The sequence below is a fragment of the Pleurodeles waltl genome, chromosome 5 (assembly GCF_031143425.1).
Source record: "Pleurodeles waltl isolate 20211129_DDA chromosome 5, aPleWal1.hap1.20221129, whole genome shotgun sequence".
Taxonomy (NCBI): Eukaryota; Metazoa; Chordata; class Amphibia; order Caudata; family Salamandridae; genus Pleurodeles; species Pleurodeles waltl.
This window is the reverse complement of record NC_090444.1, coordinates 1,856,645,876-1,856,673,715: the sequence shown is the minus strand read 5'-3', so window position 1 is coordinate 1,856,673,715 and position 27,840 is coordinate 1,856,645,876. Positions and strand designations below refer to the sequence as shown.

Sequence of the window (27,840 nt, the reverse complement as noted above, 5' to 3'; positions counted from 1 at the left end):
TCACTGTCCTGCGGCGTGTCTGCCACGCCCCTAGCCACCTGTCATGCCTCCATAAGATCAACTGCGTGGCTAATTCGTCCCAGCCCATGTGCCACATCGCTGGAAAAGTGGCCCATGTCCACCTGGAGGCTGACCGTGCGCTGTGACAGCCCAGTGGTGTTAACAGCCAGCCGAACGATGGAGGCAGACATGCGGTCCAGCCAGTGGATGAGCTGCCGGTCACGGCGCCTTGCACCCTCTCTCTCGGTGACAAGTTCTGACACCAGTTGTCTAATTGAGAGTGCAAGGTCACCAACATGGGTGTTTAGCTGTTGCAGCTCAGTGTGGATCTGTTGCAGCCCTGTAGTCTGGTTGCGTTCCATGCGCCGCATGGCCCCTGAAATAATTCTTATCTCCCTTGTCTGCAGGCGCTGGCCATGTAGGAGTGCAGCCTCGGCGGCAGACATGGAGGCGTCCCCTGCTTCACCCTGTGGCACTGGAGGGACATTGAGACATCACCTGCGACGCAGTGGAGGTTCCATGTCCTGTACACTGGCACTGTGGCTGGGACCGGGTGCTGGCTCACTCTCCAGTATGGCCACTGGTGCATCAGGACGGGACAGTGTTTGGGTGTTGCAGGTCCCCTTGGTGGCTGGTCCTGGGTCCTCTGCTGGCTGGTGGCTGACCTGTGGCCCCTGGACACTGTGGCTGGAGGTGGTGTCGTGTGGAAGACCTGTGGGACATAGGGAACACACTGTCAGTATCTACCATCTGTCATCTGCTTCCTAATAAACTGTTGCCTATCAACTGCCTACTTGACTACATTGCCCATAATGCACCATGCAGGTGGTTGCTACTCTGATATTGAGCTATTGTGGTTGTGCATGCTGTTGTGTACTGGGTGGGTGGGGGGTATGGCAGATATGGGTGTAGATCCATGTCTCATGGTACTCACCGGTTGATGGTGCTGGCGCTGACGTGTCCAGATCTATCCCGGACACTGCCTCTGGCTCCAGGGTCTCCTCCACTCTTTCCTCCAAGGGTGTGGGTGGTGGTATGGTAGATGGTCCCCCTCCAGTGCCCCTCATTTGCCGGAGCCGCTCTGCCACCCATACCACCGTTTCTTTAGTTCCTCAATACTCCGGTGGCTCACACCCATTGAGTTGACTTTGTCCTGGATTTCACTCCAAATCCGCCTTTTTTCCTGCTCTGGCACACTGAGAGCTGCTCTCCCAAATAGTTGTTCGTGGTGCTGGCAGCATTCCTCCATCAGCACCTCCAGTTCTTTCTCTGCAAATTTCAGTTTTCTCTTCCTTGGAGTTTCTGCCATTGTAGCTGATGTTCCTCCTGTTGGCTGTTCAGCAGTTTAAAACGGGTGAGGTCCTCCCTCCTCCCAGGTGTATTAGTAAATTTCCTAGCTGTGATGTCATCATCAAGAGCCAGGAAGTGTTTTCCAGAGTGTTCTGCTGCACCTACATTCGATTTGCGGCACAGTTGCAATTTGCGACACCCACTCGCAATTTGCGTGTTCGTTTTTAGCGCGGTCGCAAAAAGCGACCTCGCAAACAGCGGACTCGCAATCTGCAGTGCGACTTCATTTGCGAATCGCAAAATGAAGTCGCTTTTTCTTCTTGGATACCATTTTGCGAGTCGGAAATTGCGAGTCACAACGACTCGCAATTTTCGACTCGCTAATTTTTTCCTACCTACATCTGGCCCCTAGTTATTAAATTCGTCCAAGATGTTTGCAGCTGTGTGTGATTTCTCCATGGTGAACATTGATACTGTTGCATGCCGCCAAACGCTCTAAAACATTTCTTTAGGGCCAAGACCTGTAGATAGCTTTTGCTTTTCCCCAACAAAAGAGTTTCAGTGTGCACTGATGCACTGGTGACATGTCTTTTATCAGGTGGATAGTGTGGACAATACTTTGCTGCAAAGCTTGTCCAACCAATTGCAGCACATCACAATGCCATACTAGAATAGCAACTCTGGCAAAATAGGTCTGACTTAGAACCTTCCATTTTGGGCAGATGACTGCCACAAACTCTAAGAATCTCACTCCTTCAAAAAAAGAAAAAAGGAGGAGTTCCAGCGTTAACATTTTTGCCAGATTCCCATTGTAAAAACATGCCATTGAGTGGTTGCGGTCGTAGGGTCCCTCCTGCCTAAACATGCCTATAATTATAGCCTGAATTTTCTTCTTTTGTGGGGCCACTGACACAGGTTGACTTTTGAGATGTAGGTGGTGGTAAACTCAATGCATGTAGCGGTACAGTCACCGTATGCCGTGGTGTCTCCATCTGACCCTGAGTCTTCCTCTGCCATTGTGAGGCCCCTGAGGTGGATGATTCAGGTGCACTGCTTGGTACAGGGCTGCTTTGTATGAGGATGACACCCTCTCCTTTCTCACCTTCCACTGAGATTTGGCCAGTTATAACTGATGTTTACTGGCTCTCCTCACCTTCACCACCGTGACTGCGTTCAGCCATGTTTTTTCATATAGGTCATCTGGCCTCCAGTACCATAATGTGAAACAGTATTACCTTGGCGTACATTTACATGGCAAATGGAGCATATGGCAATGTTCTCCTCCTATTTGCTAATCGTAAAAATGTTCAGAACCGGTGGTAAGTGGATGTGTCAATTGCCTCTCTGCAGTGCATACTTATACTGAGTTACAGGCTGGTGCAGGTCTCTGCTGGGGTCTTACAAATATGGGAGCTGGTGGTGCTGCCTGTGGCACATCCTTTGGAGAAGGTTGGACACTAATGTCGGACTCCATTGGGCCAGCTTCCGCAATGACTGGCTTGTCATCATCATCATCCTCCTCATCATCATCCTCTTCCTTGACTCTAAGGCTTTCTGGAACTTCTCTTTTCCCTATCCTCTCCTGGCATCTCACAGACTCTGCCGGGGTCCAATCCATGTCCCTACCATCATCATCAGAAGTGGTGCTTGGAGAAGATGGTGGAGTGGTACCCTTCCTTTTTCTTGCTGGAGAGCTGGAAGCCATTGATTCTATAACAAGAGGTTCTTCCTCGACAGGTAGCTCGACCTCCTGTTCTGCTCCAACTCCAGGAGATCTACTATTGCTGGCTGTGGCTGCTGTCCACTTTGTTCTGTTTCCTGAAATGATTGGGTACTACTTTGCAAAAGGGACAAATCCAACTCAACATCACAGTTCGTTGGCGTAGCCGTGATTGCGGTGGCTGCCTCACTGACAGACATGGTCTTGGTCTTAGGTTGCGGTAGTGCTGTTAATGCAGGAGTGCTGCTCCTAGGTTCCTCGATGGAGGCCGGTGTGGCAGGCACATGTCTCCTGAAAAAGGCTGCGGTTGGCACACCACTGGCGGATAGCTGCTTCTTCTTCTCACTGGCCACTTTCTTGGGAGCAACTTTCTTTAGGGCCACTGTAATCTCTAGGTTGGCAGTGGCATTAAGATACATAAGAGTTTGGTGGAGCAAAGTAAGTGTAAGGCTTTCTCTTGTGCACCTAAATACAACCAAGTAAGGAAAACATGTAGTTAGTGAAATGTGGCATTGTTGCAGGTTGAAATGGTACAGACAAATGCAATCTTAGTGTGGTTGGTTACTTATGTAATAAATAACAATTTATTCAAACTTTGCAAAGTCAAACCACACCATAAAAAAAAGAATTACATTTCAAATCTGACAGCACAAATGCAGATCTTGCTCTTTGCTTTACCCCCATCCGTGTTAAAGGAAGCACCTGGATAATCAGAGAGAGATGCATGGGTAAGGTGGAATAATCCTTTAAAAAACCTATGGCATCAAGGTGGTCCAGGAGAAATGGAATAATCATTAACATAATGAATTATGCTGCTGATTTGTCTGCAGTGCTCCGCAGCTAGGGCCTCCTGAAGGAAATGGAATTACACCTAAAGAAACTGAATGCTGTAGTGCAGATGTGCATCTTTGGTGGATGGATAGATGAATGGATGGGTAGAGGAATGGATGGATGTGGATGAATGGATCAAGGCAAAATGTAGAATTAAATAAAAATTAGAATAAAAATACAAAATATAAAAAACTTGAAAAAAACTAAAATATAAAAATTAAAATAAAAAATACTTAAAAAAATTAAAAATCTAACTAAAAATATTAAAATAAAACATTACAAAGAATTTTTTTTAAAAAATCAAAACTAAAATATAAAAATTTAAATAAAAAATGAAGCATGAAAATAAAAAATGAAATACAAATTAAATTAGAAAATAAAAATAAAAAATTGAAATGGAAAAATAAATTTTTTTAAAAGAAACTTAAAAAACAAATTAAGATGTGTGTATGTAAGCCTATGGCAAAGAAACACTGTCTGCATGCACAAAATGGCTGCCAGCCAGCTACATGGTCAAACAACAACAACAAGGAGCAAGGAGGCAGGGAAAACAAAGGTCACATGCAAACCTATGGCAAAGGACAATGACTGCATGCACAAAATGGCTGCCAGCAAGCCACATGGTGAAATAACAACAACAAGGAGCAAGGAGGCATGGCAAACAAAGGACACATGCAAACCTATGGCAAGGGACACTGGCTGCACATACAAAATGGCTTCCAGCCATCCACATGGAGTAACAACAACAAGGAGCAAGGAGGCACGCAAAAGAAGGACACATGCAAGCCTATGGCAAAGATACACTGGCTACATGCACAAAATGGCTGCCAGCCAGCCACATGGTCAAACAACAACAAGGAACAAGGAGGCATGGCAAACAAAGAACATACATAAGCCTATGGTAAAGGGACACTGGCTGGATGGAAAGAAATGCCTGCCAGCCAGCTACATGGTCAAACAGCAACAACAAGGAGCAAGGAGGCATGGAAAACAAAGGATACATGCAAGCCTATGCCAAGGGACACTGGCTGGATGGACAAAATGGCCACCAGCCACATGGTCAAATAACAACAACAAGGAGCAAGAAGGCATGGTGAACAAATAACACATGCAAGCCTATGGCAAAGGGACACTGGCTGCATGATCAAAATGGGTGCCAGTCACATGGTCAAACAAAAACAACAAGGAGCAATAAGAACAAACAAGAACACATGGAAGCCTATGGCAAAGGGACATTGGCTTGATGGACAAAATGGCCACCTGCCACATGGTTAAACAACAATTGTGAACACTGAGGTATGGGGAACAAAGAACACATGCAAGCCAATGAAAAGGGACAATGGCTGGATGGACACAATGGCTGCAGCCACATGGGCAAACAACCACAAACAAGGAGGCATGGAGAACAAAGAACACATGAATGCCTATAGACATAAAATGGCCCCTGACCACACTGCACAGAAAACAAAGACAAATGGTGGACGATGACAAAAAGACACACAGACACTGTCCAGAAGGAGGCATGGTGGTAACACTGAAGAAAAGTGACCAAAATGTATTCAGCAATGCAAAACATGAAAATGAACTGAGCTGTAAAAATTTCACAACACACATTCTCCTATACTATAAAATATTACCCAATAATATATACACTTTTTGCAAAAACAAGAAATGCAAAAAGTCAACATTTTCAATGATTCCAATGCCATTGCTGCCCTAAATAAAAATTTAAAAACATATACCACTGAAACATTTATTTCATACATTGTTACTGTTAGTGCTGGCTCCTACTGGCTGGATGACCCATTGGAATTGAGGCCACATACTAAAATAATATTGCTAATGTTACAAATATATAGAAAAGGTACTGTGCTGTGCAGCAATTTCCTTTACAAAAGGTGAAAAATAAATGCAATGCAAAATAAATATTAACTATGCCTACTCTAAAACTCCAGGCCCTCCCCACTATAAAATTGAAAAGTGTAATTGAAGTACAAAGAAATACTGGTGCATGCCCAAGCACACAAACAACAACCTTATACAATCGTTTTTTAACGTACTTGTGTGATTCAACAAAAACAAAGTCCTTGAATCCAAAGGTATATCAAGGAGACAAAGAGAGTGATCCTTCCACCTCAAAATCCAAGTGGAAAGTGACCAGGAGATAGAAAAAGCACTGTGAGGAGCCTGCTGGACAGGAACAGGAAGTTGGAGTCTCTGACGGACTTCATTCCTATTTGGAAAAAAAAGGCTTCTTAATCTGAAAACCAAATTGCAGGGTCCTTTGAAGAACAAAATCTTGTCCAAAATCTCTTTTAACTGGATTAATAGTTAAAAACCTCTTTTTGACTAGATTTAGTGGCAGCTGGAGTACAAAATCTACTCCAGAAATGAGTTTGTACTTGTGAGCGCCAGTTTTGGTTGCCAGCATGGCTGGAAGCAGTGTGAGCGAATGCAAAATCTTGTGTGTGCCTACTAGTGGCCCGGTAGCATCATGGCACTCTTGAAAGAGCACCAAAACGAAATCTTGTGAGCACAAACAAACTCCTCTCCGCACTGAGGTGCAGAATTCAGAAACTCCGCTCTACTGTGCGTAGCGCAAAGTGCCTGAATTCTACAAACTCTGCCGGCAGTGCGGAGTTCTACGCCCTGGCATCATTTTAAGTGCACAAAAAGCAGTATTTCAGAGGTTTCAAAACTATTCCTTACCTGAAGTGTGAATTGTGCCTGTCTGTATCCAAGGAGATTCTGAATAGAGGGGCACCTCTCTGCCCCTGCCATAGCAGCCTAGGCTTCAGGTCACTTGTCCCTTCTATAAGTTTCTAGTGCTTGCCGCATCTGTTGCTGTGATTGGTTGCTAGGGCTACTATTTCTATTGGAGTAAGGGGTTAGGGTTAGAGTTGTGATTGGCTGTTTGGGCTAGGGTTCTGATTGGCTACTAGGGCTAGTGTTTCCAATGGACTAAAGGTTTTAAGGACACAGTTTTGATTGACCGTCAGGGGCTAGGGTTTCTATTGGACTTAGGGTTTAGTGTTACAGTTTTGATTGGCCATCAGGCCTAGGGTTCTGATTGGTTAGTGGAGCCAGGCTTCCTATTGGACTTAGGGCTTACGGCATTGTTTTTCATTGGTTGTTAGGGCCAGAGCTGTGATTGGTTGGTAACACCAGGTCTCCCATTGGCTCTAGGGTTTATTGATTGGTTAGGGTTAGGGCTAGGATTCCATTGGCCAGTAGGGCTATTTAAGCCTAGGGCCCGGGACATCTCAGCCTGGGTGTTGAGGTTAAGGGCAGAGAGGACAAGAGTAGTTGCCTGTTTGGGCTTGTTTGGGAATGGTCAGGTCTAGGGGAAGAGATGCTGCCCAATTTCTTCCTTGCCAATTACCACCTCAAACCCTCCACATCCTCAGACATTCAAACATAATATCAGAACAGGCATTCTACAAATGCACCACAAAAAAAACCTCATACAGATTTTGATGTCTCAACAACCACTACAAAACCCCACATACCACACCTATACACAATTTTACCACAACTACAACACTATGGCACCTTCATTCTCACACAAAACACAACTCTGTCCTATACCACTGACACATCCACACATCACCAACACAACACAAAACAACATTATACATAACTTTAATGCATCCAGACCCACACTCCCTGTTCATGCAAAACACCAGCTCTATCTTCTACTTGCTTCTAACAGACCCCTTTAATCGTGACAAAACCTACATTCAGCCTTCCACCACGCCATCCACAAACACCTTCCTCCTCTTTTTACAAATTACATACAACCATACAATCCTTACACTCCACTTCACCACACATTTTACCTCTTCCAGCGATTTAACTCAAACACTCATAACTCGTGTCCATCCCCTCTTACACACCATTTACACTCTTCTCCAAAACACAACACCACCCCTGTACTATTCAAATATCACTCACCAGCAGTAACTCACATACACAACCTTCACAGAAAACCACTACATCTATATCTCCTCTTACTACTCAACAAAAACAAAACAAAACACATAACCAGCACAACAAAATAACACACTTTCACAATACTTCCCATCACACCCACTCCCACCGTCATGACTATATAATAATAATAATACAAATCCTCAACCAACTGTATTCCAAAATTCTCATTCTCAACTCCCCAACACAACAACATTCATTCACCCACCTCTCATCCATTGCACAATTTAGAGCCTTAGAATATGACCCACATGCTCCTCATCACTCCTAAAACATAATCCTTCCACCCTAAACAGATGTAAACAAAATAAACAACATGCCATTCTTTACAATTTTGCATCTCCATGTCTATTACACAACAAGACTACTCTACAAAAAGAACACAACTCACCATTTCACTCGCAACCACCATCTCCAACATCAACACACACATACCCAACAAAATGCTTTGTAAGACTGCTGGATGACGAACACAATATAGAAAAACAACACTAATATGACCATTGTACAGTTAATATCAGCACTAGAGACACACCTGCTACAAGTTCAAAATATACTGATCACAAAACAACATTACACCACCACCAATACACAAATTGTAAACTGTCTGCTCATAAATGCTCAATCACTCTCTAAAAACAAGCATAACAGCTACGACCTACACATGGACACACAACCTGATTGACTCTTCAGAACTGAATCATGGTTTGGAGATGCAATGACCACAGTGCTGTATAAAGCCGTTCCTCCGGGCTATCAAACCAGCACAGAAAACCATACAGGCAAAAAAGAGGAGGTGGACTAGCTGTTATATTCAAACAAATAATAAATCTCAGCAAAACAGACAACATCTCCATCCAAGGGTCGAGCATGGTCCTGATGTTGTCTGTGGCAGCAATGAGTGCGGTCTCGGAGCTGTGGCTTTTGCGGAAACCGGATTGGGAGGTTTTGAGTGCCTTGCTGTCTTCCAGGAACCGGGATAGTTGGCTGTTCACGATTTTTTCAATGACTTTGGCTGGGAAGGGGAGGAGGGAGATCGGGCGGTTCGATGTGACTAGGCCAGTGATGATAGCTTTTGGATGGGCCACATTGGGTTTGTTTAATCAAATGTTTAGATCCCCAAGAATGCATAGATTGTAGTATAGTCTTATAAGGTTTGAAACTGTGTCTAGAAATGTGTCCGGGAATGTTGAATTGCTGGGTGTTGGTCTGTAAAGGAGGAGGAAGTTACAGGAGGAAGTTGGTGTAGGGTTGCACCTGGTGATAAGAGCCTCACAACCTTGGAGGATAAACAGCAGCACTCATCATCCTGGACCTCTCCGCAGCCTTCAACACAGTATGTCATCACACTCTCCACACACACCCCCGTAACGCCAGAATCCACGATAAGGCACTCAACTGGATCTCATCATTTCTCGCAGGCAGAACCCAGAGAGTCCGCCTTCCACAGTTCCTAGCAGAAGCCTCCAGAATCATCTGTGGCGTTCCCCAAGGATCGTCGCTCAGCCCCATGCTCTTCAGCGTTTACATGGCCCCACTCGCCAACATCACATGAACACACCACATCAACATAGTTTCCTATGCAGATGACACTCAGCTAATCCTCTCCCTCACAAAAGACCCTACAACTGCAAAGAACAACCTCCACAACAGACTTCACACCATCGCCAGCTGGATGGAATCAAGCCGCCTCAAATTAAACGCAGACTAGACAGAGAGCCTCACCTTTGGTGCCAACCCCTCAGCATGGAACGACTCCTGGTGGCCCACCTCCCTAGGATCCGCACCCTCTCCCACCACCCACGCATGTAACATGGGATTCATCCTGGATTCCACACTCAGCATGACTCAGCAGGTCAACGCCATCTCCTCTTCCTGCTACAATACCCTCCGCATGCTCTGCAAAATCTTCAAGTGGATTCCCGTCTAAACCAGGAAAACTGTCACCCACGCCCTGGTCAGCAGCCGATTGGACTACGGAAATGCCCTATATGCAGGAACAACAAACAAACTCCAAACAAAACTACAAAGAATCCAGAACGCATCCGCCCGCCTCATTCTAGATGTCCCATGCCACAACCACATCACCCCACCTCAGAGACCTACACTGGCTACCAATACCAAAGAGGATCACCTTCAAACTCCTCACCCACGCACACAAGGCCCTCCACAACACAGGCCCAGCCTACCTCAACGACAGACTCACCTTCCACACCCCCACCCGCAATCTCCGCTGTGCCAGCCTCGCTCTCACCTCCGTCCCCCGTAACTGCCACACCACCGCCAGAGGAAGATCCTTCTCCCACCTAGCCGCCAAGACCTGGAACTCCCTACCGCTCAACCTTCGCCAGACCGAAGACCTCTTGACTTTCAGGAAACACCTCAAGACATTGCTTTCCGACCAGTAGCTCCCCCCCCCAGCACCTTGAGACCCTAACGGGTGATTAGTGCGCTTTATAAATCCTTTGATTGATTGATTGATTGATCACTGGACACATCATAGATGTCATTTTTGCAAACCCAGAGCTAGTTACCGTTCAAAGCATCACACCAGTCAAATGGGCAGACCACCATTTGGTAATTTTCCAAAATAAAAGAACATAAATCAACACACCCAAGATCACGTTACATACATACATCTATCGAACATGGAGCAAATTTAATTTTGAATACTTGGAACGACAACTAACAGCCAACACAGATCTAGACACAATAAATTCTGCTAAAAAACTTAATGAGTGACTACAGGAAGCTTTCGATATCCTGATACCACTCAGAAAAACAAAACAGGAAAAAAAGGACAGCACCTTGGAGGAATATAGAACAAAAAAAAATAATACAACAGATTAGAAGGCTGCAACAAACCACCTCAAAACAAACAACATTCAAAATAAACCTCAGCTATGCAAACTTAATCGAATATACAAATCATCAGTCAAAAAAGATTAAAAAAAGGTACCAGTCAAACAGAATTCAAATTGCTATTTCTGCGAATAAAGAATTTAGAAAAATTCTCAACAAATTTTGAAAACCTAAATGCATGGAAGCAAATCATCACATTACTCAAGATTTCACAGAAAAACTTGCAAATCTTTACACAACCAAGGCAAACACATTGGGCTCCTATTTAAAATAAAGGAAAACCACCAGTACCAACCCAATTGCAAAATCCCCTCCATGAGTAAGCCAACCCAGTCTCTGCAATCCTTCAAACAAATATCACACAGTGATTTTATGGATTCGGTCAAAGCAAGCAAGCCTTCCGGCTGCCTTTCTGACCATTCTCCACCACACATCTTCAAGAACATTCTTCTATCTACTTCTGCTACCACACCAGTAAGAAGAATCATCAATAATTCTTTAACTATGGGAATATTTCCGGAAGACCTTAAGAATGGATTTACTTCACTACTTCCCCTGGAACTCTCAGCTGTCTTTGACACAGTTGACCATGACACCCTAATACAAAGACTCTAAGAAGCAGGCATAGAGAGGACTGCTCTCAACTGGATCACATCCTACCTTAAAAACAGAACTAATGTCATCCATACTCCCCCTTTCTCGTCCAAACCCTACTTCACAAAAGCAGGGGTCTCTCAAGGGTCAATCTTCTAACCCATGCTTTTCAACATCTATATGGTGTAATTACTGGCAATGATCAATAATTTTTCAACTCATATGCTACAACTATGCAGATGACACACAAATACTGCTTAAACTGGAATGCCCCAAAGACATTGGAAACTCACAAATCTTCATTTGCTTCAGAGCCATTGATGAGTGGATAGCATGGAGCCATCTCAAACTGAATGCTTCCAAAACAGAAATACTCACATGTGGTAACTGGAAAAATTATGATCTACTCTGCACCTGGCCTGATGATCTGGTACCACCTGCTAAAGTATCTAAGAAAGTAAGAAACCTTGGAATTGCCACAGACTCCAAGTTAACAATGAATGCTCAAGTGGACAAATTAGCAAGATCAAGCTTCATCGCCATGAAAACACTGAAACGCGTCTTCCACCACCTTGGATTTCCACACAAGGTGCAGGCAACTATCTCTCTTTTACTATCTAAACTAGATTACGCCTATGACCTCTACCATGGATCATCTCTATCTACTATGAAAAAATGACAATGCATTCAGAACTCAGCTGCCAGACCACTCCTACATTTAAAGCCACAAGCCAACATCCCCCCTGCCTTGAGGGCTATATGTTGGTTACTGGTTGCCAGAAGATCCTCCTTCAAGGCGCTTTGTATCACACACAAAGCAATACATGCAACAGGACCACTTTTCATCAAGAATAAAATCACCAAATACATTCAAGAAAGAAACCACTGCTTAAGATCAGCACCTCGCCTCAAAACACCACCATAGAAGAAAAAGACAATAGTAGTACATCTTTCTCTGTTCAAGCAGCCAAACTATGGAATTCATTACCCCCCAAATATAAGATCCACGGATAACTATCTTATCTTCAGAAGACCACTCAAGAGTTGGCTCTTTCCTACGTAACCACTATACTCAAACAGCAATGGACTGCATGTCCCATTGTATGTAAACATTTTATAATCTGGTTAAATGTATATATCTAGATATGTGTGTTTCTTAGGGCCAAATGTATCAAAGGGTTTTACCCATTCTGTGTCTATGGGAAATAGTGTTCATACATATGGCCCTTAGTGCCAATACATATAATAACTATTTTATCTTAAAATATATACATACTCTTTAGGTCTGTTTAACAAATGTATATTTTTCCTACGGTGAACGAAAAAATAATGTTATTAAAGTACATAAATAAATTAACATCAAATACTGCAACTCTTGAAAGTCTGTATTTATAGGATACAACTTTAAATCTCAATATATTATATTCCTTACACATATATTCCCTTACTATGTAATCATGTATCTATTTATTTACTACTTTACTCCTACTGTACAAGAGAAAAAATGACTCTCTTTAAAGCTTTAGTCTCACTATCACCCTATTCTTCTATCTATCTATCCTCTACCTCCACCCTCTGGCTCATCCCAAACCCATTCTACTACTATCTCCAAAATAACCCTCCTAGACTGTTCCCTCATCTACCTCTCCTAACTCACCCCAAACCTCAGTTTACCACTATCATCTCCCAAATAACCCGACTACATTGTTCCCTTGTATACCACTCCTTTGACTCATCCCAAACCCCATTTTACTAGTATGATCTCCCTAATCCTTTTCTACAGACTCTTCCATCCTCCACCTCTCCTTTACTCATCCAAAACCTAATCTTACTACTATGATCTCCCAATTAACACTTCTGGATTCTTCCCTCCTCTATCCCGCATTATTCTGTTCAACCCAACTAACAGACTCACATGACTTCCGCTCCAATTAACTCATACCTCACGTACACTAATACACCACTAATCCTTTGGGTTCCAGAGTAGCGTGCTACTCGCCAAAAAGCACTTTACTGCCTCATTAGGGGTAGTAAGCGCTATATAAATACTATTACAATTACAATTACTAACACATTTAGGTGCTGGTGGCAGCATCACCACACTAAAATGTATTAGTCATGCAATACAGCTCTTCTGACCCTATGTAATTGTGATACGGAAATTAAGTGTGCTTGGAATTTTCATCTGCAATATAATTTGCAGTTCCTTTATCTTGCTAACACTCTGTTTTGGTGTAGCCCATATTGTTAATCGTGAATGTCAGAAAGAATTGTTTGTGCATACCTGAGGACAGTGGGGTAGAGCTCGATGGTGCACATGAAGATCGCCATGGCAGCGGATACAGAAAATCCTTTCCCTACAGCAGCGACTGTGGTTCGCAGCGCCCCTAGTGCTTGAGGTGAGTGAGAGCAGGAGAGAGAAAAGAGGCAAGAGTTATACAACTGGACACAGTTAAAGGGCTAGGTGAGGTGGAGGGAGGAATTAAACGCTGTTTATGTTAAGAGAGGGAATGTGATACAAAGCTGTTCAGAAAAACAAACAATCATCCATTGGAGGTTTTACTGGTCAACAAACAAAACACTTTTTAAACATTAACCTATCGAGAAAAAAAATAGTGCAGTACATAACAAGATACCAAAATATTTTTTTAAACGTAATGGAAAAACAGGCCAAAGACACTTTACATGTGGTAAATTTCAGGCATTAGTAATTTTCACACTGCTTTAGCAGGACAGATTAATGAAGCCTGGATAACAGCGAAAGGATTATGTTGCACGAACAGGGTTAAGCAACACCTACTGGCGCCTTCAGTGTCAGAAGGCTCAAAAATTAGGACCCTGCTTAGCCAAAAACAGAATTTTCTCCCTAATAATATTGCTCCAGTCATCTCTAGGTTGCCAAATTCTTAGATTTTTTTGAGCTTTTCATAATGCACATTCTGATGAAAAAGTAGCCCTTAGTTCTGGTGTCACATGGCCACAGGCATAGAGCTATTGCACATTTTTCAGCCTGTACAATCAGTCTTTCCTGGACCACCATAATAACTTTATGAAGTCTAATTCTAATCTCCACACATGGCCTGCAGAAGCTAGAGGTGGAGCATGGAGATTGTGCCCAATTTCTGCTGTAAACGACTACAATCGGAATAAAATCCTTTGGTTTATAGGTTAAAAGGAGAGTACCTAATCCACTGGAAGGGGATTCCACAAATCTGTTCCCAACAGTTCACTTCTATATCATCTGTATTTTTCTATACTATGGGGTATTTGTTTGTGTGTAGTGTTATAACTTTCATGAAGAGTCTGGTTAGGGGTTTATGCTTCTCTTTACATATAGGGCCTTAAAGGCAATAGGCTTCATTAAAAGTTATGCGTTAATGTAAATTGTTCCAAAGATGAGAATCCACAATCAATCATAGTATTTGTAAAGCACACTGCTCATCTGTGAGGGTCTCAAGGCGCTATGGGGAGGGGGGGGCTGATGCTGCTCTAACAGCCAGGTCTTGAGGTGTCTCCTGAAGGTTAGCAGGTCATGTGTCTGTTGCAGGTGGATAGGATGAGTGTTCCACATCTTGGCGGTGAGGTGAGAGAACGATCTGCCACCGGCGGTCGTTCTCTGGATGCGTTGAACGGTGGTGAGGGCAATGTCAGCAGAGCGAAGCTGGCGGGTCAGGATGTAGAAGGAGAGTCATCTGTTGAGGTATTCTTGTCCAGTGTTGTGCAGTGCTTTGTGAGTGTGAGTGAGCAGCTTGAACATGATTCTCTTGTTGATGGGGAGCCAGTGCAGGTCTCTCAGGTGGGCTGTGATGTGGCTGTGGCGGGGATGTCCAGGATGAGGCATGCGGAGGCATCCTGTATGTGTTGCAGTCTTTTCTGGAGCTTGGCCGTGGTTCCTGCGTAGAAGGCGCTGCCGTAGTCCAGTCTGCTGCTTACGAGGGCTTGGGTGACCGTCCTTCTGGTTGCGGTGGGGATCCATTTTCCGGTGGGAACCTACCTATGCATGCATTTTGGATGTGTGTGATGATGTAGAGCTGCTCAATGTGAGGGTATATGATGTGGTTTCAAAGTTGTATGTGCCCTGGGCCCCTACTAAACAGGTTCCCAGGGCCAGATCCCTTTCCCCAAAACTGTTGGGATGCATTGGCACAAGTGGTAACACCTTTAGTGGCCACTAAGTACTAAGGGTAGGTCGCTGAGGGCAGCAGCACAGATTGTGCCACCCTCAGGGACACTGCATCCAAGTGCACTCACCCCTGCCATTGCAGGCTGAGTGTCCTGGTGCAACCCTAAAATACAAACCAGACATGCCACACAGCCTGTGTGACCTGTCGACTACACACTGCATGCAATATAGGTAAGCCACCCCTCTGGCAGGCCTTACAGTCCTAAGGCAGGGTGCACTATCATACATGTGTGGGCATAGTTGCATGAGCAATATGCCCCTACTGTTCCTTGTGAAAGTTGGGACATAGTAAGTATACAGAGCACCCAATTTAAATGCATGTGCGGGATACTGGTGATGGCCACTATGAACCCTGGGTTGTTTGGTATCAAACAACTCAGAACAACATATCCAAACTGGTACCAGTATAGGATTTATTGTCAAATGCACCCACGGGCTAACTTATAGGTGACCCTTGTAAAGCTAAATAACTCTGGCATGGTTGCTGGCCACTCTCAACCAGCCTGCCACCATCAGGCAACATTCTGGATCCCTGGGGTGAGGGCCTTTGCTCTCCATGACCAGAAAACAAAGCCCTTTCTAGACACAGGAGTTATACCTCCTCCCTAGGAATGTGCACTGCCCTGCCTGTGAGCTACAAAGCGCTTGCCACCCTTGAAATTCGACCCCCAGCGCTGCTGCTAGCAGCATATGGCTGCCTCCAGTGCCAACCTCCACTTTTGGCAGGAGCAACTGTTAGAAAATGCTCAAAGACTAGGAAGAGTGGCCACCCTCTGCCTGCACCACCCCTCAGGAGTAGCAGGCGAGGTGAACTCTCCATTGCATTTTCTTCCATCGTGATAGGAAAGTAGCCAATCAGGGTTAGGGGTGTGACCTCTCCCCTCAGGAAGTATTCACATAGTAGGTGGAGCCACCCAAACGTAGATGGCTCATTGGCCACTACCAGGTACTCAACTAAATGCCCCTTAAATGCAGTATTTAGTGGGCATCCCTAGATCTGCAGATCAGATTAAATGGACACAAGAAGGCCAGTGACAAAGAAGACCCATGGCTTGAGAACAGAAGTCCTGCTGCAAGACGGAAAAGGTGCCAAACCTTGCCTGCTGCACCCAGGACTCGACAATCACCGCTGAGGGGTCGACTGGACATTGGACGTACTCCAAGAAACCTCAGAGGACCTCCAAACACCTAAAAACTGCACAAGAACAACCCTCCAGAGTGAAGGCATCACTATCTGCAACCAGCAAGCAGGATCCAGGGAGGTCCAGTTCTCTGACTAGCTGCTGACCAAGGGACCAGAATGAGCAGCCAGACCAAATTTTGCCTGACGGACCCGGAGGACAAACCCCGCAAGTGTTCCATGTGTGATGGCACTGCGACCTCCTGTGACTGAACCATATAATAGGCAGCGGTACTGGACCCCCAATGTTGGACACCCAGACAAAAGTACACTCTGGACTCTCCAGGGTCCTGAAGCAAGCACCAGTCAAGATGCTTCAGGACACCCAAGAACCACCCTCCAGAATGGCCCTGCTGACCTGCAATCCACCCTCGAAGTAACCTGCCGCCTAGTTCCAAAGGTTCCTTTGCACACAGCTCTTGGCTGACCTATCTGATCTGTAGCCGTCCTCCATGGCCCTTTTATCAGAGAACCAGCTGGGCTCTTGGGGTCCCCAACCCTTGCACCTTCTACACTTCAAAGGGACCCACTAGACTCATCTTCAAGTCTGCCTGTGCAGTGCATTTCCAAGTGATCCCCTTGCCTGTAGTTCACCAGCTACAAGACTTTTAGCCGCTGTTCCCACTCGAACCGGGAACCACCAGAACTTCTCCAGCTGGCCCACAGGACATCTCAATGATCCTGACTTAAAACTTGAAAGTGACATTTATAAAAGCATATGCATTTTTTACGTTTTCTCCGATTGATTCCTATGGTGCGTAATTATCCACAAAAACACTATTCTTGCTAAACTTTTGAAAATCATAACTTACAAAACTACTTACCTGATTTTGATGATCTTGGTCTTAAAACATTCATAACAATCTGAAGTAGTGTTGTAAATTGGTCTTGAGTTATTCTTTTGAGTGTGTCCCCACATTTATTGATACTTTGAGTACAACAAATGCTTAGCACTTCTACAAGATTGGCCTAACTGCTCGACCAAGCTACCACAAAAGTTAGAGCATTAGGTGGTCTAGTTTTTACTTCTGTGAACCAACGTGAGGTTGCTTGGACTCTGTGCACAGTGCACATCATTGCTGTGCACTATTTAGAGAGCCAGCCTCCTACAACTACTTTCAGCTCAGATCTCTCTATAGATGAAGCAAATTCTGGCTTCCAAACATTATTTTACTATTCAGTTTTTTTGTGAATGTCTGAAGGGTAAATCACATTTCAACATCTGATACAAATACATGCCAAATGCTGAGGGTAGATGATCTGTTCAAAGAGGATGGGATCCGTCCAGTACATCAGTACCTTTGGTCCTACAAAAGGAGTAGCGGCAGATACTCTTGCTGGATTTTACTAGATACAAAAGGTATTCTAGTTCTGTTTTGGGTTATATCAATTTTCGGTCCTAGCATTGGCCTGCATGGCACCCCAGCCACTTTCCAGCAGCTCATGGACTGCATTCCTGCTCTATGACAGAAATATTCTGCTAGACAGCCTGATGGTATTGTTTACAGCAGCTACTGGGCCACTCTATCATCACTTATAGTTGGTCTTTGTAGCCTTGGGAGAGGTGACTCTCAGCATCAATGCCTCATGTTGTGCTATTACAACCACTCAACGGATAGATCTTAGGCTCAAGATCTGTGGGGGAAGACTTTGTTTCACAAAGTTAGAAATTAAAAACCTTGTATCAGATACTCCAACCCCGAACAAAGGAAGTCACATGCTCATATATAGAGTTTGATGGACATTGCAGGCACGTTATTGCATATTTGTTCTACTTCAGCTAAAAACTTAAACCCAGATTTAAGAAAATTGGTGCTTCACATCTTGGAGCCCCACTTTTCTTACACCCCCCTGCATCCCGCTAATGCCACCATGTGTGTGCTGTTTTTAAGATGCGGCGCACCATGACGATATTAGAAAGAATAGCGTCAACATTTTTTATGCTATTGTGGCGCTTTGCTCCACTAGCGTCAAAAATGTTGACGCTAGTGGAGCAAAGTGCAAGGCGGCCCATTGAATCCAATGGGAGTGTCCTTTTAAAGCCTGCTTTCACAAGGAGTTAAAAATGACGTAAAAAATGGTGCAATTAAATCTTGTAGATTTAATTGAGCCATTTTTGCGGGCCTCCTTGCGCCAGAACGCCCGCTTTGCGTACATTATGCAGGGGACATGCATAATGTGGCACAAAGGGTAGCAATGTGGCACAACTCATGCGTTGCGCCACTTTGTCAATATGGTACAGCGATTTTGCAAGCCTAATGCAACATTAGCATAAAAAAATATGCTAATGTGGCGCAAGGCTTCTTAAAAATGGCTTTGTTTCAGCGGTCAACTCGTAGCACAGAATCTTGGTGCAATGAGAAATAGCAAGCCTTTGTGGGTTTACATGAGGATTTGGCCTCCAACCTGGTTCAGCGAAACCTAGATTTTTCCTTACCTTTTGTTATGCAAATGGATGCTTCATATATTGAACTAGAGGCAGTACTGTTTCAATCACTTGAGGATGGGTCTTACCCCTACCATTTCACTAGTCGCAAACTCCTACCCTAAGAAGTGACTAACAGAACTGTCAAACAAGAATGCCTGACCATTATGTGTGTTTGAAGCTTTAAGTTACTATACTTCTCTGTGGTTACATACCATGCTCATTTACCTTGTCTCACCTATATCAAAGATGGTAACCCCAGATCTGCTATGGCATTTGTCCCTCCAGCCTTTCTCCTGTGAAGTCATTTGAAGTCCGGGCAAGACTTACAATACTGTCAATCTACTGTCTCATCATCATTCCTTGCTCCAGCCCAAATGTCAGGACTCCAGAATACAGGGGTTTTGTGAACAGACAGCTCCAGTCTTCATTCCCATGCAACACAGCACACCGACCTTAGGAAATAAGGGCATAGGCCGAACCCTTTTCTCTGGACATGGGCTTGTTTTTTAAGTGTGGTGACCTCAGAGGTTGGTAAGGTGACCACGTTTAGGTGGAGAAGAAGTCACCAGGCCACCCACCCCACGGCTGACATAAAAGACACTGTCCTGCCCTTATATTGAGACCCAGTTGTTCTTCTCAGTGACTTGGGGGTAGAAGGAATGGGAACCATGGATCTCCGGAATGCAGGTAGGACCTGGCATCATCTGCCAGCAGAATACCTGGACCCATGAAATGGTTTTACAGCAGGAGGATGAGGTCAGTCATGTGGTTTCTCGGTCCAGTATCTGGGGCAGTGCTTGCCTCTTATGGGGAGGCGGGGTCACAGACTACTGGCTTCCCATAGACCTTTCTGAACATAATAAGAGGTAGGAAAAACTGACTAAGCACCAATCACAGCTCTTATACCCTGGGGGTTTTCTAAATTCCTCTATAAGCCTTTGAGCTAGAACCCTAGGGGTTCATCTGGTTACATGTCTGATTCCTCCTCCTTTTTCTTGGCCCACCAGCCGGGACTCATGTAAAAGCAGACCCTCTTGAGCTTATTCTCTCTGGCATCCTCAAATATCCCTTTTAGGAAGGAATTCACATGAATACCCTGAGAATCAAAACTCAGAAACACTTGGTAATATATCTAAGAACGTTTATCTTTAGACCTGATGTTGGTGAAGGGAGCAGAGTTTAATTGAACCCAGCAGAGGGACCTAATGTCATACTTGAAATCCTTGTGATCAGCAAGAATCATAAAGACTCTTGACAGGCTTAAGTACCCATTCAACATTGTGAAAGCTATATAAGATAACTCACCAGCCTGCCTCCTGAACTATTGCTGGAGGTTATATTGCTGAGATAGGATTTTACTCTGCTTCCATCTTCCTGTGTCCTATAATCCTTTCATGTTAATGTGGCATATTATTATCTGTGATCATTTGTATTGATTATCTGTTTTTTGTTGTTATATACTGGACAACATGTAACAAATGATAATAATAACAATTTGAAAAAAATGCACTGGACTAGACATGTGGTGTCTGAAGAAACTCACAGACTGGAATGATGACATTGATGCCCAAGGAGAAGCCTGTGATCAGCATGGGCCAGGCCATTGAGCGACGTCGGCCGTACTTGTCCATAAGGATGTATATGCTCAGGATGAAGGGCATTTCGATGGCTCCATAGATGAACTGTGTCAGGTACATGTCCACTCCAAAGCCTGAGATGTTGAGGCTGATTCCATAATAGGTGAATGACATGCTAAACCTACAACAGAGGTGACAAAACCCACCTTGAATAAATTGGATGTACTCTTCTAAACCAATAAACAATAAAGAATCACAAGTATTAACACATACAAAATATATCCTTACCATACAATGCCTGTACATATGGAGATTTTCCTCAGTACTGGATTTCTAAATAAGTCAAAGTATGAGTAATGTGTATCAGTATGTTCCTCTTCAGCGATCTTACCAAGTACCTGAGAACAAAAAAGTACAAGTCACACGTTGTCACGTGATTAGTTACTGATTACCGTATGATGCCTGGGTCAACCTGCTTCTTGTCCCGTGTCATCAACTTAAAGACAAGCCATTTGTTATGTATGGTACTTCTATAATTCAAACCCAGCCCATAAGGCAGAAGAGCTTCATTTAACTATTTACTAGATTAATTGCGACATAATGGCATCATTCAGTGCTTAATCAGGGTTTTCTCCATCACAGCCAATGTGCGCCGGACTGGGAACTCAAAGCAGCCTTGGCAAATTTTTTCAGACCATATGGTTTATTGCGAGTGAGTGCAGCGAGCGAGCTTGACCACTTCAAAAGTGTTAAGTGGGGGGTTCCCCCTTCCCAAGTAAATTTGGGAAAAAATGGCAAAAAGGGTTAATTTTATAACACGTTTCATTATATATTCAATTGCATTCGTTTTTAAAGCTCAGTAAATGATGAGCGCTCAGTCCACCAGGATACTGCAATCTTTATTGGGGCTCTTTAATGTTTCTCTTACAGTCGCCCTCCAACAGTGCCTTCCAGCTTTCCATTCTCTATATAGCGCCTCTCTCATATGTATTTCATTTGGCTTATAGCGCCTCTCATGCCAGTGTAGGGTGTCTGAACACTTTACAACACACACACAAACAGAGACATTGAATCACATATCTGTAAATCAGTCCATAGGAAATGTTACATAAAACAAAGTGGACCACAAGGTGTAGGATTCACGTCATCCATAGTGTGTGCCTGGTCTGGGGAAGCACAAAGTTAACGTAACACAATAATTAGGTTTCACTTCACGTTCTACCCAAACAAACCCTTTTTAGCAAAATTATGATAATGAAAGACTGGGAAAAACATAACTTTCTAACTTGTTCCATGCAGTTTGCATGCAGCTCCTAGATGAGAGTTCATAATTCACTGTGCTAGATTATGATTGTAACGTATGAAGCACACAGTAAAAAAACGATCCCTGTGACAAAAGCAGTATCCCACTGAGCATTGCACATAAAATACTGTTCTGTGATCTGCATAGTACACATTCTTTGCAGCAGGTACATTAACCCTCTGTGCTATCTTAGATGAGTCAAAACTTCCACTAGACAAAACATCCGATCTCTCTTTAGCAGGTAAGTTAATCACCAGTGTTATCTTGGCACTTTGTTGCCTGAAAACTGCTGCAATGCTACACCCTCCCCCCTACCCTGCCCCCCCAGTAACAGAACCGGCCGCTCTCTCGTCAAGCCTCCCGGGGGAGCGGCCGGTGTCCGCTGAGGCCAGCCGGGCCTTGCGGCCGATCCCACATGTCTTTATGTGTACTGTAACTGTGTATTCATACATTGTTTACTGATTTAAATTAGATTTAAAAGTCTCTCCTAGAGCCAACAATATTCAATAAACTTGTTAAGCAGATGTGATTTTTCTAATTTGGAAATGCTCAAAAAACAAACTCTTGAAAACAAGACTAACTTAAATGAAGCAGATTCAAGAATCAAATTCACACAATCAATAAGGGAGGAAATCATGTTTATAGGGGACTGAGCTAGAGTCAGAAAACCTCAAAACGTCAGAAACTAACAGAGCAAAAACATTATAAAGACATGAATGCTTTCATCATTAGTCAAAAGCCTAACATTATGACAGGCACATCGGAAGAGCAGAATATTCTCTTACAAAACATATGGATAAACACAAACAAATGGATGACAGGGAAATTGCTACAAAAAGAATACCCTGACAGAATACTACAAACAACAACAGAAAAGAGCAATGATAGAACATATTGAGAATTGTCAAAGGCAGAAGACAGAAACATTTGTATGCACCTTAACATCTCCGAACAAAGTCAGAGGAACAACAGACAGTGTCTGAGGCCTCTTTGAAGGCCTGTGGCGCATATAGGGTGACCAGAATTTTAAAGCCAAGAACCGCGACATAGACGTACAGAAGAGGCACTAAGAACATAAATAAAATGCAACATATAAAGCCAGTATATTGCCTGTTAATTAAATTGCTTTCTGATAATACCTGCTAACTATCTCTTCTTTGTAAAACACAACAATTCACCTCCCACAGTTTTCAGGTGATCCTCTCTAAAAACCGGGACATGAGTTAAATTTCCCAAAATCTGCCGGAACATCTGGGACACCTGATCACCCTAGGCGCAATACAAATGTGTTTCATCATCACCGTGGATCTGACAGAAGAGAGTGAAGGGGAGATCACTTGCAGGTCAGCAGTTGTGTACATAACCCCCAATACAGCTCCCCTCACCTCAGTGTTTATACTAGGAGGTAACTGTGCTTGGCCGTTCATTGAAGAGCAGCGAACCAGCAGGTCGTGCGCCTCCTGCATCTTGCCTTTGGTCAATAGCCATCTTGCAGACTCAGGAAGCCACCTGTTTGGGGAGAGAAGAAACTGAGACACAAATAGCATAAACGTACACTTCTTGAAACTTCAGATGATGTTAAGAGAAAAAAGGTGAAGGAAGGACCAGATGAAAGACACACACAGCAAGAGTTTGGGATTTAAGAGGTCTAAATGTCACAAAGACTGGGAAACATGTTCATCATTGAGTTAGGAGGGACAATGCTGGTACTAACTGGATGGGAACAGTGGACACATTGAACCAATTACCAGAAAGAGAGTGGATTTGACTATCACAATTCCTGTAGCTCGTCAGAAGCAGTGGTGTTCTGAAGTTGACTCTAGAATACGATGGAACAACCTTCCCCTGCACCTCAGGCTCGCCTTCTTGCTCCAGCAAATCAGGAAAGGACTCAGGACCTGGCTGTTCCAATGAGCAGATCACCACTTAACAGTTAGAAACACCAGCGCCTTGAGACCCTCACAGTTGATTTCCCATGCTTTAAAAATCCTTGATTGATTGATAGGACCACAATAACTCCTGGGACCATAGATTCAGATCACACTTAAGAAGCACTGGCAAGGCTCTGTTTGGGACCCCCTGTCAAAAGGTGGCGAAGGATGAGCGTAGAATGGATGGAAGCTGTGATATAGTTCTGGAAGCATTATGTCTAGAGTTGCAGTCTTGGATAATCAGGGGGACCATTGCATATTTACCCTCATGTCAGTATTCACTCACCATATGCTGATAATAGCCACAATATAGGGGCAGGTAACAGCAACGAGAAGCCAGCGCCAGTCGCGGATTAGGTACGCTACTAGGGACAGGAGCATGATCCCAATGCAGCCCCACACGTTGCCCAGGAATCCGGCCAAGGTGTGGTGCTTCATGTCAACCCACTCCACACCTGCAAGAGAAGACACAAAGGTCAGACATTGGTCCCTGGTGGTCACCATGTAACTCAAGGTCCTGCAACTTCATCACAGGGTAAATCTCTCTCCCACAGTCTACTCACAATTTAGCAGCTTTATTTCTAGTCTATCTTCAATTATGCTCTTTATTTATTCATTCCTTCTCATAATCCATAATCTAACAAAGTAGTGTAGTCACAACAGCACACAAAAAGTTGCAGACAACAAAGACTAAAGAGTTTGGGAGAAGTTGCTTGCAATGAACTGCTCAAAGAAGACCTGAGTTACTTTTAACCCTTTGGGAATGGACAAATTGCTGATTGTTCATTGTACTGGACTGTTCCCATGTGGAGCAGAGTCAAGACTGATTTGAATATGGCTTGATCCAAACTGAAGTGCTACGGCGAGCAAAAAAACAATGGATTTAGGCCCAGATCTGTGACTGGGGGTGAATGTTTGATTTGTTCAGCATTCTGACCATCATCTGTTCTTTTTGCATGTCCATTGGTCAGCCATGGTACTAGCATACTGTATCTGTACACCTTTATTCATATTTAAATAAACGTCATGCTTAAACTTTCTCCTTAGGTCCAGAACAGGCAGTCAACAATGACTACAGAAAAGCAGGACACAAGAGCCCAGCGTTCTCAAAAAGTGACCCTCATCACACACCAACAGTATCTGTTGTACAGAGTATTTGGTTGCTGGCTGAGTCGGACTTGCATAACCTTTCAATGACTGCACAATGATGTGTAGAAGTAGGAGTCTTAGGATCCGAGTGTCACAAAAGTGCCATATTAATTGTACATCAGAAAATGTGCAAATAACCCCTTGAGGGCATGACCCTCGTCCCTCACAGTATGTGTAGTCAAAATACTAAAAGATGTGGAGATATTTACATCCCAGCAGCATATAACCACATTGTGAACATTCTCAAAATCACTCCAAATATAGTGAGCACAGGTAGTACTGCTCATCACATTCACTAGAATAATTTAAAACAGTTGCAACCAAAATTGCCATAAAATAACAATGATTCAACGTCTCTGTAACCCATAACCAAATGTAAACACACTTGTGAGTCACTGGACCCTCTTGAGCAGTTACAAGCTATAAGGGAACACACGTCTAATGGACTGATTTAGAAAAGAATACCTACTGCTGTATGTTTTGTGAGGAAGCAATGGTGGTCGGAAAGGTGTCTGGTATCACTTGTGAGAGGCTGGAAAAAGCAAATGGAAAATAGGGGGCATATTTACAAGCCCCCTGTGCTGCTGTTGCATCCCTGTTTGTGACACAGTGATGAACAGTTGCGTAAAACTTGAAATCATATATATGAGGCCTCATAAATATGAAGTAGGATAAGGCAGCTCAAATCGCTGCGTCCCCTTACTCTGCTCAAGGGAGGCATTCCATGGGAGCTGAGGTGGGTATTCCCACACAACACTCATGGATTTTGACACATCTTCAGATTTGCAAGACCTTGTAAACCGGAAGATGCGCCAAAACCTCACGCCTCCCCAGGCGAGCCGCAACGAAGAGAAATATCTGTATTTCTCCTCATTTTTTCCTCTTGCTGCAGCACACATAGAAAGAGAAAAAAGCCTCCCAGGATTGTTTTTTGTGCAGGATGGTGACCCTTCCGGCACAATAACAAGTCTACTTACATCGCAGACACCCTTGCACCATGGTGAAAGGGTGGCTGTGTTGGCACTAGGCTGCCAAAACAGCGTCAGCATAGTGGAAAAGGACAGGAATGCACCACATGGAATAGACATGGTGCATTCCTGTCCTTTCTCCTTGACCTAGGGCAGTGCAGCAAGGTGACTTGCTGAGCTGCCCTGCGCCAAAAGCCTACAAATATGGGCCTTGGTGTGCTTACACTTGGAAATGGGTGACATAGATTGTTTAAGTCATGTATTCTCACACAACCACTACTTCATAAGCAAATTTTAAAATGTATATCAATTTGACTAATTTCATATACTAATGGTATTTTTCAGCCTTGAAAAAGCCTCAGGCCTATGTGCTGAGACAGAGCGAAACGTCTTTGCTGTTGTTTCTTTGTTAGGAGCTGTTATCTCTTGGCCATGAATAATCAAGAATAAACTGAACAATGTTAAATCATTTTTATTTAAAGTCAATTATTTTAAACTCCTTTCAAAAACTATTTTCTAATGAATTTGCTAATCAGTACCTCTAATGCTCACTATATTTGGAGTGATTTTGAGAATGTTCACTATATGATTATATTCCAATAAAATTTAAATATCCCCACATCGTTTGGCATTTTGAATACTGTAGAAAACCTAGATAAAAATGTATATAAAAGGGGAACATTTGCAGTAAAGGTCCCTCTCTCTGAGTACCCAGTAGATTCTGAGCTCAGTAGGGTCATAAATTGAAAACCTTGTGGTAGGGATTGTCTCATTTGAGTGAGTATGCAGCTATGGTCATTACCTTATGAGGGGGTCATGGCTACTGCTTGCAGAAGCTGCACCATGGTGATGTCAAATGCTCAAACACAGGCAAAACAGATGTGCCAGATGCATGCCCTTCTTGATGAAGGATGCCTTTGAAGCACAGGATCACACTCCATAAACACCACAAAGGACCATTGTGTGATTGTGCTTGGGATACACTAGATATGAGAACAGGCATCCGGCTGATATGACATGAATTGTATGAACATATGAGTAATGGTCACCGGATCTTTGTGAGGTCGGATTTCTGGTGAACAAGTGCATATCGTACTGATCAATTGAACACTTACACGATAATGCAATGGAAATATAGTTTCTTGAGCTTCACGCTAGTGTGTGATGACAGGGCCACTCTCCACCCGGTACTCCAGTTTTAGAGACAGAGGCTGAAAAACTTGGTAAGCGACCACTGGTAGCATGATTTTCTCACTGATTTTGACTGGGTGAAGTGCCGTGGTGATGGTGTGTTGATTATAATAGAGGCGATGGATTAGTGGACAGAGGAGAATCTGGATGGGGGATTCTCCAGGTCTGATGCCTATGACAGAGTGATGGTATTGCCATATGGGTGCATATTGCATATGGGTGAAAACACAGTGGTTCTTTATGTCTGTATATGTCTATTAGGATATTCTTTTTTTACAGGAATGTACTTCTGTGTGTGTGCAGTGCTAAGGGACCATTGACTCCAGTATATACCATTGCCAAATAATCTATGAAATCAGATATGGGGTGATGATAGAGGGATCCAATGTCCTGATGAAGGCCATCAGACCTATATGGGCGGAGTGGAATGGCCAAAACTTGTTGACACAATAGCAGATGACAGGGGTGAATGGGTGATAATTCCCTAGTATCACCTCCAAAATATAAGGTTTTTAACCCTATCCAGGAGACGCATAGACAAATAATATTAGTGTACCCTTGAGATAGTTTTAACATAAATATGTTCTGCGGAGAAGGTCCCTAAGTTTATGATATGTATTGTCTGAACTCCTCCCGTTTTCGC

At 43.7% G+C, this 27,840-nt stretch overlaps 1 protein-coding gene across 1 annotated transcript in view; it reads right to left on the bottom strand.

Moving 5' to 3' along the window:
• LOC138296880 (solute carrier family 22 member 7-like) overlaps nucleotides 1-27,840 on the bottom strand; it is a 255,388-nt gene that overhangs the window by 96,690 nt on the left and 130,858 nt on the right. The window contains exons 6-10 of the mRNA XM_069236374.1: nucleotides 24,176-24,344; nucleotides 23,344-23,467; nucleotides 20,944-21,053; nucleotides 20,622-20,836; nucleotides 13,572-13,680 (exon numbers count right to left, since the gene is read on the bottom strand). Coding sequence (XP_069092475.1) covers nucleotides 13,572-13,680; nucleotides 20,622-20,836; nucleotides 20,944-21,053; nucleotides 23,344-23,467; nucleotides 24,176-24,344 — 727 coding nt within the window. The remainder of the gene's footprint in view (nucleotides 1-13,571; nucleotides 13,681-20,621; nucleotides 20,837-20,943; nucleotides 21,054-23,343; nucleotides 23,468-24,175; nucleotides 24,345-27,840) is intronic.